Source organism: Pelophylax lessonae, assembly GCF_965119305.1.
Source record: "Pelophylax lessonae genome assembly, chromosome: 9".
NCBI classification, from domain to species: domain Eukaryota; kingdom Metazoa; phylum Chordata; class Amphibia; order Anura; family Ranidae; genus Pelophylax; species Pelophylax lessonae.
The window spans coordinates 52,924,455-52,940,396 of NC_138776.1; the positions used below are offsets into that span (position 1 = coordinate 52,924,455).

The 15,942-nt window shown below is 43.6% G+C and overlaps 1 protein-coding gene across 2 annotated transcripts in view; it reads right to left on the reverse strand.

Annotated features, from left to right (window-relative positions):
* Positions 1 to 11,199, reverse strand: part of AFAP1L2 (actin filament associated protein 1 like 2) — a 190,050-nt gene extending 178,851 nt beyond the window's left edge. The window contains exon 1 of one of the 2 annotated variants that reach the window (XM_082267950.1): positions 10,970 to 11,199. In XM_082267950.1, coding sequence (XP_082124076.1) covers positions 10,970 to 10,985 — 16 coding nt within the window. In that variant the 5' untranslated portion in view covers positions 10,986 to 11,199. The remainder of the gene's footprint in view (positions 1 to 10,969) is intronic. The other variant, XM_082267951.1, reaches the window with a different exon arrangement.
* Positions 11,200 to 15,942: the final 4,743 nt, after the last annotated feature.

The following is a 15,942-nucleotide window of genomic DNA, read 5'->3' on the forward strand; positions in this document are numbered from 1 at the left end:
GCCAGAACAGTAGATGGCAGGTTTCATGAAGCTCAAAACATGTGTATTATCAGCGCATACGAAAATAAAAGCTACTGTATGTATAAATAAAAGCTGCATTTGAAATAATAAAAAACAATATGATGTCCAAACTTTTGACTTCTTTCTTTAATAACTACATAACACAGTACTTGTACTTTTACTTTCAGTACTTGAGTAGCAAAATTTTTAAAAAAACTACTTGCAATACTTAAGTACAAGAAATGTTTAATACGTTAGTACTTCTACTCAAGTCACTTTTTGATCGAGCACTTGTACTTTTACTCAAGTATGGGTTTCGAGTACTTTATACAACTCTGCTGCCGCATCACCAGCCGTCCCATTAAAGTGAATGAGACTGTCGGTGAGTCAACAGCGGCTCAGAGAAGGAGCCTCTGCGGCCCAGAGATGACAGTTGCTCTTTAAAAATTATGATTTACTGTAAATCAAGTTGATTTAAATCAAGCCTTTTTACTAGTAATTTAAATTGTAATTGAAATCAACTTGATTTAAATAAAATCGACCCTGCACAAGACCCTTTTCAAATTAACACTACAGCCGCCCCAGACAGGTGTGAACCGGCTACATTGAAAGCCGGTCACACTCACGTATTATATGCGAATTATATGCGGTGTAAAACGCATTCAAATTTGCATATATGTGAACCCAGCCTCAGGAAGATCCCCACAGTGCTGCTAATTGAAGCCGGCCTGAAGAAGTCCAATGCACCTGTCAATGAACCCTGAGGCTGGGGTCACACCTGTGTGATGTGTTAATGCGTGCATGTCATTGCTCGTTATGTTGCATTAGGACAGTCTATTTATTTCCAATGGGTTAATAATGCACCCCAGCACAACCAAACTACACTGGATCCCAGTTTCGGGAATGCTGAACTTAATAGTGCGTTAGGACATGCCAAAAGCAAGCGTGTTGCTTTCATACGTCGGGGGGGCTATTTAAAATAATTGTCACCACATTGCACTATTGCATGCATGGTGTAGTATTAGTACAAAAACATAGTACCGTGATGTACATGCCATCGTCCCCAATAGTGAAAAACCAAAGACCAAGGGAGGTCCAGAAGAGCGGGACTATATCGGCATGCATATAGCGGCTTACCAGGGACCGTTAGACTGTAGGTACATTGAGATCCGTTGGTGTGGTATATTGTATCCATCACAAGTGCAGAGTGATCACGGATCCATGTATTTTAATGTATATATATATATATATATATATATATATATATATATATATATATATATATATATTATATATATGTCATTGTGTCATTATTTCTGTCTTTTTAAAAGTTGTATATGCTTTTTACATAGTGGTGTTGTGACTGCATCCTTCCAACCATACACATGCCGATATAGTCCCGCTCTTCTGGACCTCCCTTGGTCTTTGTTTTTTTGGCATGGTGTAGTATTGTGTATTGCAAATGTGTGAAGCTGCCCTGAATGATCTCACAAGGGTCTCAAACATGATGTTGAAAGCATGCCGCGTTTTCCCAACCACACAAAGCTGAACGCCGACAAATTGTGCATAATGGTGTGAGATGTGCCCATGGACCTCTGTACTTAAAGGGTAACTCCAATTTCGTGGTAAGAAAAAAAAAAAAAAAAATCGCAAAAAAATAAAAAATGAATATTAGGATATACAGTGCTATACAAGTCATATTGTAATTGAATGTTATTAAAAACGATTTTTCCTTTTCAATCCGCAGCTCTGTGATTTTCTGTAAAATGCAATATGGCAACCTGGAGGTGTTCTATATACAGATGGTGTACAGAACGCTCCCCAGAAACATTTCCTGCTTGTGTGATTGGCTGGAAGTCTGCAATAAGATACAAGTCAGGTTTTTGGGCATCCCCTGCAACAAAAATGTCATTTTTGGTGAGATACTCCCAAGAGAGATAATGTCCTCCATTTTATCCACCTGCCTTCCCCCTCGGTTATTGCCTTTTATTTCACTTGACTCTCCCTTCTAGATTGTAAGCTCTAACGAGCAGGGCCCTCTGATTCCTCCTGTATTGAATTGTACTGTAACTGTATTGTCTTCCCTCACATTGTAAAGCGCTGCGCAAACTGTTGGCGCTATATAAATCCTGTATTATAATAATAATAATAATAATAATAATAATAATAATAATAATGTCTAAAGGAATGCAGTCCCTGCCATTTTCCTCATTAGAGCCCTGCAGGTGCAACAGCTGATTGATAATTATAAAATCACTCCCATTAGACTCACTTGGACACAGACAAACAAACAGCTATTTCTCCAAAACAACAAAAAAGGGAGGAATCTGCAATAAAGTTTGTTTAAATCCCTGCAATGTACAGAGATCACCCAGAGGGGAGGGTTTTTTGCTATACAAAAGTGGAGTTACTCTTTAAACATTTTCTATAAGTTTGGTGAATCCAGAAAATCTGTCCTGTTAGAAGGCCACAAAACTACAACTAAAAAACATTCAAACACAAATAGATGTAAAATTTCCATCACTAATTCAAATAACATTGATGTCACTCCTGTAAAATAGAACGTCTATATAGAGAGTGGTGATGTCACTCCTGTATAATATAACTTATATCTGGAGAGTGGTGATGTCACTCCTGTATAATATAACTTATATCTGGAGAGTGGTGATGTCACTCCTGTAAAATATAACATAACTGGAGATCAGTGATGTCACTCTGTACAATATAACATAACTGGAGAGTGGTGATGTCACTCCTGTAAAATATAACATAACTGGAGATCAGTGATGTCACTCTGTACAATATAACATAACTGGAGAGTGGTGATGTCTCTCCTGTATAATATAACTTATATCTGGAGATCAGTGATGTCACTCCTGTATAATATAACTTATATCTGGAGAGCGGAGATGTCACTCCTGTATAATATAACTTATATCTGGAAAGTGGTGATGTCACTCCTGTATAATATAACATATCTGGAGAGCGGTGATGTCACTCCTGTATAATATACCTTATATCTGGAGATCAGTGATGTCACCCCTGTATAATATAACTTATATCTGGAGAGCGGTGATGTCACTCCTGTATAATATAACTTATATCTGGAGAGCAATATATTATACAGGAGTGACATCACCACTCTCCAGATATAAGTTATATTATACAGGAGTGACATCACCGCTCTCCGGATATACTATATTATACAGGAGTGACATCACCGCTCTCCAGATATACTATATTATACAGGAGTGACATCACCGCTCTCCAGATATACTATATTATACAGGAGTGACATCATCACTCTCCAGATATACTATATTATACAGGAGTGACATCATCACTCTCCAGATATACTATATTATACAGGAGTGACATCATCACTCTCCAGATATACTATATTATACAGGAGTGACATCACTGCTCTCCAGATATACTATATTATACAGTAGTGACATCACCGCTCTCCAGATATACTATATTATACAGGAGTGACATCACTGCTCTCCAGAAATATTATAGAGGTGTGACATCACTGCTCTCCACATATGTTATATTATATAGGCTATGTCACTCCTCTAATATATTCAGAAAGCGGTGATGTCACTCCTGTATAATATATCTGGAGAGCAGTGATGTCACTTCTGTATATAAGAAAATATCTGGAGAGCAGTGATGTCACTACTGTAATATAGAGAGACCTATTGTTTGGGAAATGGTGAAGCCACTGGTGTTAAATTAAAGCAGTGATGTCACTTCTGTGAAATATGACATATATTTCTAGTATAGTGATGTCAGTCCTGTGAAAATATAATTTCTCCCAGGACCGCAGTGATGTCACTCACGTACGCTAAAACAAAAGCAAAGTCACGTTTGTGAAATATCTGCAGAGCAGTGATGTCACTCCTATAAAATTCCTCCCTTTGAATTGATGTGATAAATGTCTCTCATGGGAAGTCTCACACTTTTCCTGTTTCCTAAACTTTTTCCAACTCAATCCGCCTTCCAAGTCCAGGCAGGCACCATATGCTGTAATGCAGCTTATTGGGAACTACAAGGATATGCAAGCACAGCTGGTATTTGTAGTTCTTCCACCACAGGCTGGAAGGCAAATCACAGCCAACCAGGTCTGCTACCTAAAGAAAAAATGTACTGAGAGGACAGGTAACCTTTTTCTGACCTCTCCTTCTGAAAATGCTCGTTGCTTGGCTGCCATAGCAATCCTATGTCTTCTACACTGATCAGCCATAACATTATAACCATCCACCTAACCCATCAAGGCATGGACTCCACTGGACCTTGAAGGTATGCTGTGCTATCTGGCACCAAGCCGTCAGTAGCAGATCCTTTAAGTTCTGTAAATTGTGAGGTGAAGCCTCCATAGATCAAACTTGTTTTTCCATCACATCCCTCAGATGCTTGATTGGATTGAGATCTGGAGAATCTGAAGGCCAAGTCAACACCTCAAACTTGTGTTCCTCAAATTTGAAATCATCAGACCAGGCCACCTTCTTCCATTGCTCCATGGTCCAGTTCTAATGCTCACATTGTAGGTACTTTATCCTGTGTATACGGGTCAGTAATGGCATCCTGACCGGTCTGTGGCTATGCAGCCCCATATGCAACAATCTGGGATGCGCTGTGCCTTCTGACACCTTTCTATTGGAACCAGTATTACATTTTTTAGCAATTTGAGCTCCAGTAGCTCTTTTTTTTTTGGATCGGACCACATGGCTCAGCCTTTGCTCCCTACTTCCATCAACGAGCCTTGGCCAACCATAACCCTGAGGCTCGGTTCACATATATGCGATGCGGGAAGGCTGCGAATTCGCAGCCTGTTCCCGCATCGCACACGCACCCCCGGCAGTTCACACTGCCATATGCGATACGCTGGGGGTGTCAATGTAATCTTAACGACACCCCCAGTTTGATCGCATATCGCAGTGCGATCGTGCAGCTCGCACAGGATCGGATCGCACAAGTGTGAACCGCTGTGCGATCCGATCCTGATGCGGCTAGAAAAAAGGGTCCTGTGCGTGTTTGGTGCGGCTGCGGTGCGAATTTAGCCATACAAAGTGTATGGCTAAACTCGCACCGCACAGCCGATCGCATGTAATGAAGGAGCAGTGCGCTCCGATATTACATGCGAACCCCGCACACGCACAAGTGTGAACCGGGGCTGAAGCCAGTTTGACGTTTTTCCATTTTTGGATTACTCTTGGTCGGTCCCGATGACTGCAGACTGGGAACATCCCACAGGAGCTGCAGTTTCAGAGTTGCTCTCACACCTTCATGTAGGCCAACCTTTTTCAACCAGGGTGCCTCGAGGCTTCTTCAGGGGTGCCTCGAGGCTTCTTCAGGGGTGCCTCAAAGCTACTTCAGGGGTGCCTCAAGGCTACTTCAGGGGTGCCTCAAGGCTACTTCAGGGGTGCCTCGAGGCTACTTCAGGGGTGCCTCGAGGCTTCTTAAGGTGTGCCTCGAGGCTTCTTAAGGGGTGCCTCGAGGCTTCTTCAGGGGTGCCTCAGCAAAATGCCTAAAAATTGCCCAAAAATTGTATACAAGCTGGCATGTGGATGAAGCCCACCTTTTAGGTACACAAAGCCACGGGTTTTCATAGTACACCATTACAACCTTCTAGCTGCTGGTGTTCTAACGACCAATGGTGTCATCAGTTGATGTCAGACACCTGCATAGCATCCTTGTTTGACTCTCCACCGCCTCCATCACAGTGGTTCTCAACTCCTGCCCTCAGGGCCCACTAACAGGCCAGATTTTAAGAATTACTTTAGGGAGATGCAGACTAGAATACTGCAATCACTGAGCAGTAAATGAGATAATCTGTGATGTATTTCAGTTATCTTGCAAACCTGGCCTGTTAGCGCGTCCCGAGTACAGGAGTTGAGAACCAATACTCTATCAGCATTTGGGGCATATTAGCTGAGTAATGCAGAAAAACTGAGGGAGAAGAGAAACATTGGTATACTAGTCAGTACCAGTTTTCAAAAGTGTATTTGCTTTGGAAGAATAAATTACCTCTAACGTTGGGTGTCCTTCTTGTGTGGTTGTTGCTGCATTATGTAAAACTGTCCATAATTTTTTAAAACGGTGCCTCGAGATTGTCCATAAATTTTAAAGGGTGCTTCAAGAGCTTCAAGATTGTTCATGATTTTTAAAGGGTGCCTTGACTGCAAAAAGGTTGAAAAACACTGGTCCTGCCATTACAACTTGATCCCTGGTAAAGTTGCTCAAATCCCTACGCTTGCCGATTTCTTCTCCTTTCAACACATCAACTTCAGGGACAACATGTTCACTTGCTGCCTAATACACCCCATCCACTGACAGAAAACTTTGGAATGAGATAATCAATGGCATTAACATTACCGGTCAGTGGTCATAATGTTATGGCTGATCAGTGTATACTTTCGGAGGCTCCAGCTTGGTTTGGGTAGTTCTGACTTTCTGCTCTGCTTGGTTGAGATCAATGACTAAAACCGGCCATGCACATTTCTTTTTTTCAGTCATTCAGCCATTGTTCCTCCATTCATGCTATAGAGCGTAGATGGATAAATCCCCCTGCTGGGCTATTGTACCAATCGGACGCTGCCGCTGTTTTCTGACAATTTTCTGTCTGGCTCCTTTGATTTTTCAATACCAGGATGACAGGCAGGAGGGGCTGAGAGGGCCACCCACAAAGCACATTTTGTCCGGTTTGTCAGAATCTTGTTGAAATTAACACTTTTTTTTTTCCATTTTTGAGAATGAATAATAAGGGTTTTTTCTTTAGCCTTCTGTGTCCCATTTGGAGAGATTTCCCCTCACTTCCTGTCCCAAAGCCAAAACAGGAAGTGAGAGGAAACCCCTCCAAAGTCTGCGAATTCCAGGGAGTCACCAGAAATAGTGTCCCCATTGGAAGATTTCCCTTCTATTCCTGTCCCATAGCCAAAACAGGAAGTGAGAGGAAACCCCTCCAAAGTCTGCGAATTTCAGGGCGTCACCAGAAATAGTGTCCCCATTGGAAGATTTCCCTTCTATTCCTGTCCCATAGCCAAAACAGGAAGTGAGAGGAAACCCCTCCAAAGTCTGCGAATTTCAGGGCGTCACCAGAAATAGTGTCCCCATTGGAAGATTTCCCTTCTTTTCCTGTCCTATAGCCAAAACAAGAAATGAGAGAAAACCCCTCCAAAGTCTGCGAATTCCAAGGCGTCACCAGAAATAGTGTCCCCATTGGAAGATTTCCCTTCTATTCCTGTCCCATAGCCAAAACAGGAAGTGAGAGGAAACCCCTCCAAAGTCTGCGAATTCCAGGGTGTCACCAGAAATAGTGTCCCCATTGGAATATTTCCCTTCTATTCCTGTCCCATAGCCAAAACAGGAAGTGAGAGGAAACCCCTCCAAAGTCTGCGAATTCCAGGGCGCCATGAGAAATAATTGTCCCCATTGGAAGATTTCCCTTCCATTCCTGTCCCATAGCCAAACCAGGAAGAGAGAGGAAACCCCTCCAAAGTCTGCAAATTCCAGGGTGTCACCAGAAATAATTGTCCCCATTGGAAGCCAAAACAGGAAGTGAGAGGAAGCCCCCCCAAAGTCTGCGAATCCCAGGGCACCATCAGAAATAATTGTCCCCATTGGAAGATTTCCCTTCTATTCCTGTCCCATAGCCAAACCAGGAAGTGAGAGGAAACCCCTCCAAAGTCTGCGAATTCCAGGGCATCATCAGTAATTGTGTCCCCATTGGAAGATTTCCCTTCTATTCCTGTCTTAGTGCCAACCCAACATTTGGAAAAATTATTTTACGTTTACTGCGATGAAAACAGTAAACGGGACAAATATCTCCCTAACAGGGGGCACAGACGGCAAGGAAGAAGTTTTGCCTTCATTGTACTTCATTAAGAAAGCACTAGAACCAGGGGCTGCCAGTCGGCTAGCATTTTCAAAAGGAGAAATGTTTCCTTTACTATTTGGATCCTTGAATACATTCTGCAGCCATTGTCCCCCAGCACCCCCATCCTGGGTAATGGAAGGGTTTGATAGCAGGTTGTCCCATTATATCCAGCACTGCTTCTACTGAGCACCCCAAAAAAAGAGATTCCCATCAAATCACCAGAAATGCCTCTGCAGGGTCAGACCCCACTGACTGCACATGAGCCTCCTCCTGCTGGGAGGGATGACAGGTCCTCTTTATAACACTCAGCAAGATACAATGTAACAGCTGGAGGAATAATATTTACAGTAAACACAAAGTTTCTTTATAAACACAGTACATGGGGTGAGATCCGCATTCTCCGCCCCTCTGGAAGGATCCGGATTATAGAGGCGGAATGCGGTCCAGCAGACGGTCTGATCGGATCAGAACAATCTGCGGAATTCAGTGTTGTTATAAAGGATTGTACAATGTCGTCTAAGGCCAACCCACATTACATAGTGCAAGTTTTGGAGTTACATAGCTGGAGGACAGAGAAGAGAAGAGAAAAGGCACCCCCACCCCCCAAAAAAAAAAAAAAAAAAATGATTCAGAGGAAGGAAAATCCCCTTAAAATATATTCTGAGATATATATATATCTGTCTAATCCCAAAGGCCATCAGATGATTCCAAGGATCCACATTGAAGACTATTCCACAGCTTGTACAGTAAAGAACCCTTTTCACACCTGAAGATTGGACCCGTCTTCCCCCAACTTCAGAGACACCTTCATCTCTGCTGTGCTGTATATCTTCTCATTGTTATAACTACAAATCACATCCATCCATATACAGCACAAATGGATCATAAGCATTAATACTAATCTACTGCATTCAACAATGCTATGCCACGCTATGGTATTCAGTGCTGTACAGTGATATACTGGTCTCATACATAGGGCTGTACAGTGATATACTGGTCTCATACATAGGGCTGTACAGTGATATACTGGTCTCATACACAGGGCTGTACAGTGATATACTGGTCTCATACACTGGGCTGTACAATGATATACTGGTCTCATACACTGGGCTGTACAGTGATATACTGGTCTCATACACAGGGCTGTACAGTGATATACTGGTCTCATACACAGGGCTGTACAGTGATATACTGGTCTCATACACAGGGCTGTACAGTGATATACTGGTCTCATACACAGGGCTGTACAGTGATATACTGGTCTCATACACAGGGCTGTACAGTGATATACTGGTCTCATACACTGGGCTGTACAGTGATATACTGGTCTCATACACTGGGCTGTACAGTGATATACTGGTCTCATACACTGGGCTGTACAGTGATATACTGGTCTCATACACAGGGCTGTACAGTGATATACTGGTCTCATACACAAGGCTGTACATTGATATACTGGTCTCATACACAGGGCTGTACAGTGATATACTGGTCTCATACACTGGGCTGTACAGTGATACACTGGTCTCATACACCGGGCTGTACAGTGATATACTGGTCTCATACATAGGGCTGTACAGTGATATACTGGTCTCATACATAGGGCTGTACAGTGATATACTGGTCTCATACATAGGGCTGTACAGTGATATACTGGTCTCATACACAGGGCTGTACAGTGATATACTGGTCTCATACACAGGGCTGTACAGTGATATACTGGTCTCATACACCGGGCTGTACAGTGATATACTGGTCTCATACATAGGGCTGTACAGTGATACACTGGTCTCATACACCGGGCTGTACAGTGATATACTGGTCTCATACACAGGGCTGTACAGTGATATACTGGTCTCATACACCGGGCTGTACAGTGATATACTGGTCTCATACACAGGGCTGTACAGTGATACACTGGTCTCATACACCGGGCTGTACAGTGATACACTGGTCTCATACATAGGGCTGTACAGTGATATACTGGTCTCATACACAGGGCTGTACAGTGATATACTGGTCTCATACACAGGGCTGTACAGTGATATACTGGTCTCATACACAGGGCTGTACAGTGATATACTGGTCTCATACATAGGGCTGTAGAGTGATATACTGGTCTCATACATAGGGCTGTACAGTGATATACTGGTCTCATACACAGGGCTGTACAGTGATATACTGGTCTCATACACAGGGCTGTACAGTGATATACTGGTCTCATATACAGTACTGTACAATGATATACTGGTCTCATATACAGTACTGTACAATGATATACTGATCTCATACACAGGGCTGTACAATGATATACTGGTCTCAAATACAGGGCTGTATAATGATATACTGGTCTCATACACAGTACTGTACAGTAATATGCCGGTCTCATATACAGCATTACACCAGTGTGTGATGTAGTGTTAAACTAGTGAAATATACAGTGCTGTACAGTGCCATCTGGTCCCATACACAGTGCTGTACAGTCACATACTGATCCTATATACAGTGCTGTACATTGATATACCTGTTCCATATACAATGCTGTACAATGATAAACTGATCTCATACACAGTGCTGTGCAATGCTATACTAGTCTCCTATACAGTACTGTACAATGATATACTGGTCTGATATACAGTGTCATACTGGTGAGATATATACAGTACTGTTATGTACAGTAATACTGGTCTTATATACAGAGTTGTACTGGTGTGTTATATACAGAGCTGAACAATGATACACTAATCAGTGATAATACAGTATGCAGTCCTGGAGTGTGATCAGTGCTGTACAGTGATATTATAGTATATGATGCCCAGTGACATAGTACAGTGATATTATAGTATAAGGTGTGATATAATGGTATATACCTGTCCTGCTGTGTGATATACAGGGATAGGATGGGATATATAGTAGTATATATTATATACGGTAACATGATGGTATATAATGTATAGTATTTGGTGTATGATGGTATATACTTTATAGTATTATATACAGTGATATTATAGTATATAAAGTGATATATAGAGGTGTCCCCCCCTCTATGATGACAGTACAGGGTGATCGGTGTCGGTCGGTCGGTACCTGTGTATTTGTCCATGTGTCCGCACTCCGTCCCAGCTCTCCCCCGACTTTCCGTCTTCTCCTCCGCCCTGGGCAGTGATCGGTCCCGGTAGAGGGAGGTGATGAGAGCGGTGCGGTGTGTGCGGGGATCGGGCTGTAGATGGAGAATCTCCCGATCATCACCCGGCTCCGCTCTTCCCCCCGACCGCTTGCACTATGAGAGCTCCGCATTCCTTCTCCGCCGCATCACCCACACCCGCCTCTAGGGGGCGCTGCCACCATTGCTGTGCGAAGGCATCGTTCAGAGACACTGGGGGGTTCCCAGCTGCCAATCATCACTCACAAGCTCACTCTATATACACACATATATATATTATATATATACATACATACATACACACACACACACACACACACACACATATATTTTTTTATTTTTTTATTTATTTTTTTTTTTTTTAATTATTATGATCATTTTTTTATATAGTATCAGTAACTAAAAATGACATCAAGTGTGACCCCCCAATATAGCATTTCCCCAAACTATATATGTAACATTGTATCACAAGACCCCCCCACAATGTAAATGATCCCATGGTGGAGGATTGATGGTCTGCCTGTGTTCTATGTGGAGCAATGGGGGCTCATTCACATTATGTATTGTGTAATCACAAGTGTGTTATTGTAACATGTTATCATACATTATGGCCTCATTTAGAGCAGTTGGGGGGGGGGGGGGCATTAAAAATGTTCTTAGCACCCGCCCTCCCCTTAAACTGAAATGGCAGCGAATGGGAGTGTTCACATGCTGCAGTCGCGATGCTGCACAACCCTGACAAAAATGATCCAAAAAGTTCTGTTCTGTGGCCAGCAAGCCCGTTGGACACAACCTATTCGTGCAAATAGAGAAGCACCATAAACGCCCCGCAACCCCATGCAACGCACGAGGTTGCCACACATTGGTTTGCAAAAATGGGGTAAAACAGGTGGTGAGGAGGCCTCACATGGCCGGATTACTGTCTATCAATTGGAGAGACAGATATAGACGAATGTCTAAGGTTCTGGTCACACTAGATGCGGTGCGACTTCACAGCTAATTCACTGCGGATTCCTCACTGCATCAAAATCGCAACCAGTTCATGAAAACCGATTGCAGAGTATATGATAAGTTAGGGCTTTCCGATCAGGTCCACCTGTCAGTTTTTTAGGCGGACCTGATCAGACGCTCCATGCACCCCTATGGAGCAGCGGATGTCAGCGGTGACATCTCCACTGACACCCGCTGCTCTCCGATCCGATCCTGTCCGTGAAATCCAGAAGAACACAAAATCTATTTTCCATCCATCGGGAGGATCAGATCGATCCCCGCCGAGCAAAACGGAGTCCGCCGGGCGGAAAGCCCATGTGAAAGAGCCATTAACAGCACTCAGAAATCAGTTTGCAAAATGCAGTAAGATTTGCAGAATCGTATGGGCATTAAAACCCATGCAATCCAATTCTGGTGCATACAAAAAAGGGCTCTGCACGACTTTGGTGCAAATGCAGTGCAGCTTGAGCCATACAAATCAATGTCTCAAGTCGCACCCCAGAGACACTGCATGTAATTCATACAGGAATGTGCTGCGATTCCTGTTCACTTTCCGGCAAGGAGCTCTGAAGGTCCGCTGGTGTCAGTGGCTGCATGCAGGGTGAATATCTCCTAAACCGTGCAGATTTAGGAGATATTAATTTTACCTACAGGTGGCCCTTATTATAGCCTAACCTGTAGGTAAAAGTTAAAAAGCGGAGTATACTACTGCTTTAAGCAGCCTATTCAAAATCAATTTCCTGCCTTAGGACCTTTCATGCGGGTGGTCCAATGAGACCCGCCTGTCAGTTTTCTAGGCGGACCTGATCGGACCCTTTATCCCCCCCCCCCCATGGGGCAGCGGATGTCAGCGGTGACATGTCCGATCCGATCCTGTCTGCCAAATCCAGATGGATGGTGACCCTATTTTCCACCCGGCAGGAGAATCGGATCAGATAAGACACGCAGTCCATTTTCCCCCATTTTCCCCATAGGGGAGAGCAGGACAGTGTCCGCCTGCTCATCAGGGATCAGCGGACAGATCCCCTGCTGAGCAAATCAGAGTCCGCCAAGCGGACCACTCGTGTGGAAGGACCCGTACATGCTTCAAAAAAAAAAAAAAAAACTAATTTTTTCTAATGTAATGCGCTACCAGCCCTAGCAGTGCATTGAAGTGCCATTGAATGACAACGCAACACAGCTAAGCATGTTGGTGCAATATCCAGGTATGAGCCCTCGTTCACATTGGAGCGACTTGACAGGTCAAATCACATGACAAGTCGCACAATATTGCTGGCAATCACACTGTTCAAATCGGTGCGACGCCAACTTTGCGGTACCGCACTGATTTGAAAAAGTAGTTCCTGCACTACTTTTGGTGATTTTGGGTGTCACTTGCATAGACATCTTCCAAGTGACACCCAAAGTTCCACTGACATGTAGCTTTGAAATCATGCGATTTCAGATGAAGTCGCAGGATTTCAAAGCCGCAGACAATGTCGAAGGCCTCCTGCACACTGCAGCCTGAAAAAGCTCAGTACAGCGTTTTATTTTACTAATCTAAAATGTAGCCCATTGTTTACAATGTGCCTGTACACCCAGGTGTGTAAACAAGCGCTGTGTATACTTTAGTTGAAAAAAAAGAAGAAAAATCTGCGTTCCCGGTCAGTATCTTGCGTGGATACACACATATGAGTATAAATAATAATGGATTTTACCTAGGAACGTATTGTGCACGTAAATGCACATAAACACATGCATGCAAATACGTCCAACACAAATGGCTGAAATTACACCCAGAAATGCTGATGCTGAAACATCCGTAACGTGTGCAAGAGGCCTAAACAGATCTGCTGAATCAGAGCGGGATGGGACAGATGTCACCTTTGTTAGATCGGTGCCTGTACAGCTTTTTCTGCATTTAGAAACCAGAGCTTTCCAGACCCCTGTTGGATCTAGGGGCCACCAGACGTGCATCCATTTACATCGGGCCACCAGACGTGCATCCATTTACATCGGGCCACCAGACGTGCATCCATTTACATCGGGCCACCAGACGTGCATCCATTTACATCGGGCTACCAGATGTGTGCCATTTACATCAGGCTACCAGATGTGTGCCATTTACATCAGGCTACCAGACGTGCATCCATTTACATGGGGCCACCAGACGTGCATCCATTTATAAAGGGCCACCAGACGTGCATCCATTTACATCGGGCCAACAGATGTACATCAGATCCCCTCCAATCTGTCAAATTAAGGCCCCTTTCACAATTGTATGACTCCAAAGTTGCGCCAACTTTGAAGTGCAACTTTGGTGCAACTTTGGATGGGTGCAACTTGGATACGACTTTGGCTTTGACCAGTTTTAATGGACAACTGTTGAACACAAGTTGCATTGTATAACATTCAGGTATGATTTTCATGCGACTTCTGAGGGTTAACATTGAAGTCTATGGCCCTCAAGTTGCATGAAAGTCAGACCAAAGTAGTGCATGAACTACATTGAGTGCCGGTTTGCACTGGTGCGATGGAAGACATTGCATGTGATTCGCACCGCTATACAAATCACATGCAATGTCTTTGCGATGTTCACATCGCATTTGGACCAAAGTTGCGCAGGACCCTTTTTTTGGTCCTTACCAGAATCGGATCGCATTGGGTGTTCACACTGCACTATGATATGCAAACTAATCTGGGGGTGTTATTAACTTTGTATTGACACTCCCAGCAGTTGGCATATGGCAATGTGAACTGTCTGCGAGTTGGGTGCGATGAGAGAACCCGCGGTGGATTCACAGGGTTCCCGCATCACACCATTGTGAAGTTGCGCATATATGAATGGTTATCATTGGAAAACATGGGAAGGGACATGTCGTGAAACTCAGATGTCCAAAGTTGCATGACAAGTTGCACAAATGTGCCTTAGGCTTCTTTCACACGGTCCGCCTCCGTAGGCGGATCCGTGTTGCTCAGCGGGGATCGATCCGCGATCCCCGCTGAGCCGGGCGGATGACAGCTCCGTCTCCGCTTGCAGAGCGGAGAGGGAGGTGTCTCAGCACCCGCTGCCCTCTATGGGGGATCGGATGAGAGCGGACCGCTTGTCCACTCTCATCAGATCCGCTCCGCTCCGATTACTGAACGGATGGAAAAATAGGGTTTCCATCCGTCCAGATTTCAGCACAGGATCGGATGCGGATGGCAGCGGGTGTCAGCGGAGGTGACCTCCGCTAACACCCGCTGCCCCATAGAGCTGCATGGAGGATCCGATCTGATCCGCCTAAAAAACTGACAGGCGGATCTGATCGGACCGCCCGTGTGAAAGAGCCCTTTGGTGCAGAACAACAGAAAAAGACTCTTTGCTTTTTTTTTTTTTTCAGACCTGGATGGACTCAGAGGTGATCAGATGTAGACAGACACATGTCCATCTCCATCCGTCTGTCCATAGACTGACATGGTGAGGTCCACCTGAAAAACTGACAGGTGAAGGGAACTGATCATAACACCTGTGTGCAATGGGCCAATCCAACTGAACTGTCATTAAATCACCTAATTATACATTTCAGGTGCAACAAAACAAAAAGGTGTGCAAGTCTAAGCTGGCCATACATGGTTAGAAAATTGTTAAAAAAAAAAAAAAACGGTTGGATTTCAAAAGATCGGTCAAATGTGAATCTAATAACACCATCATTGTATCAATATATGTCACCTAATTATTGACATATTATCTATTGAAAACTACATAAATGGTACCTTTCTCGTCAATCGCTTACACGATCCGGGGTTACATTTTACCACGCACATGCGCTGTCAATTTTTTTTTAACTGTTTTCCATCTATGCCATTAATGTTTAGAAAATCTATCGTTAACTTAAGGCCCAAAAAATCCAACATTATAGTTAATTTTTTTTGCCATAAAACTTAG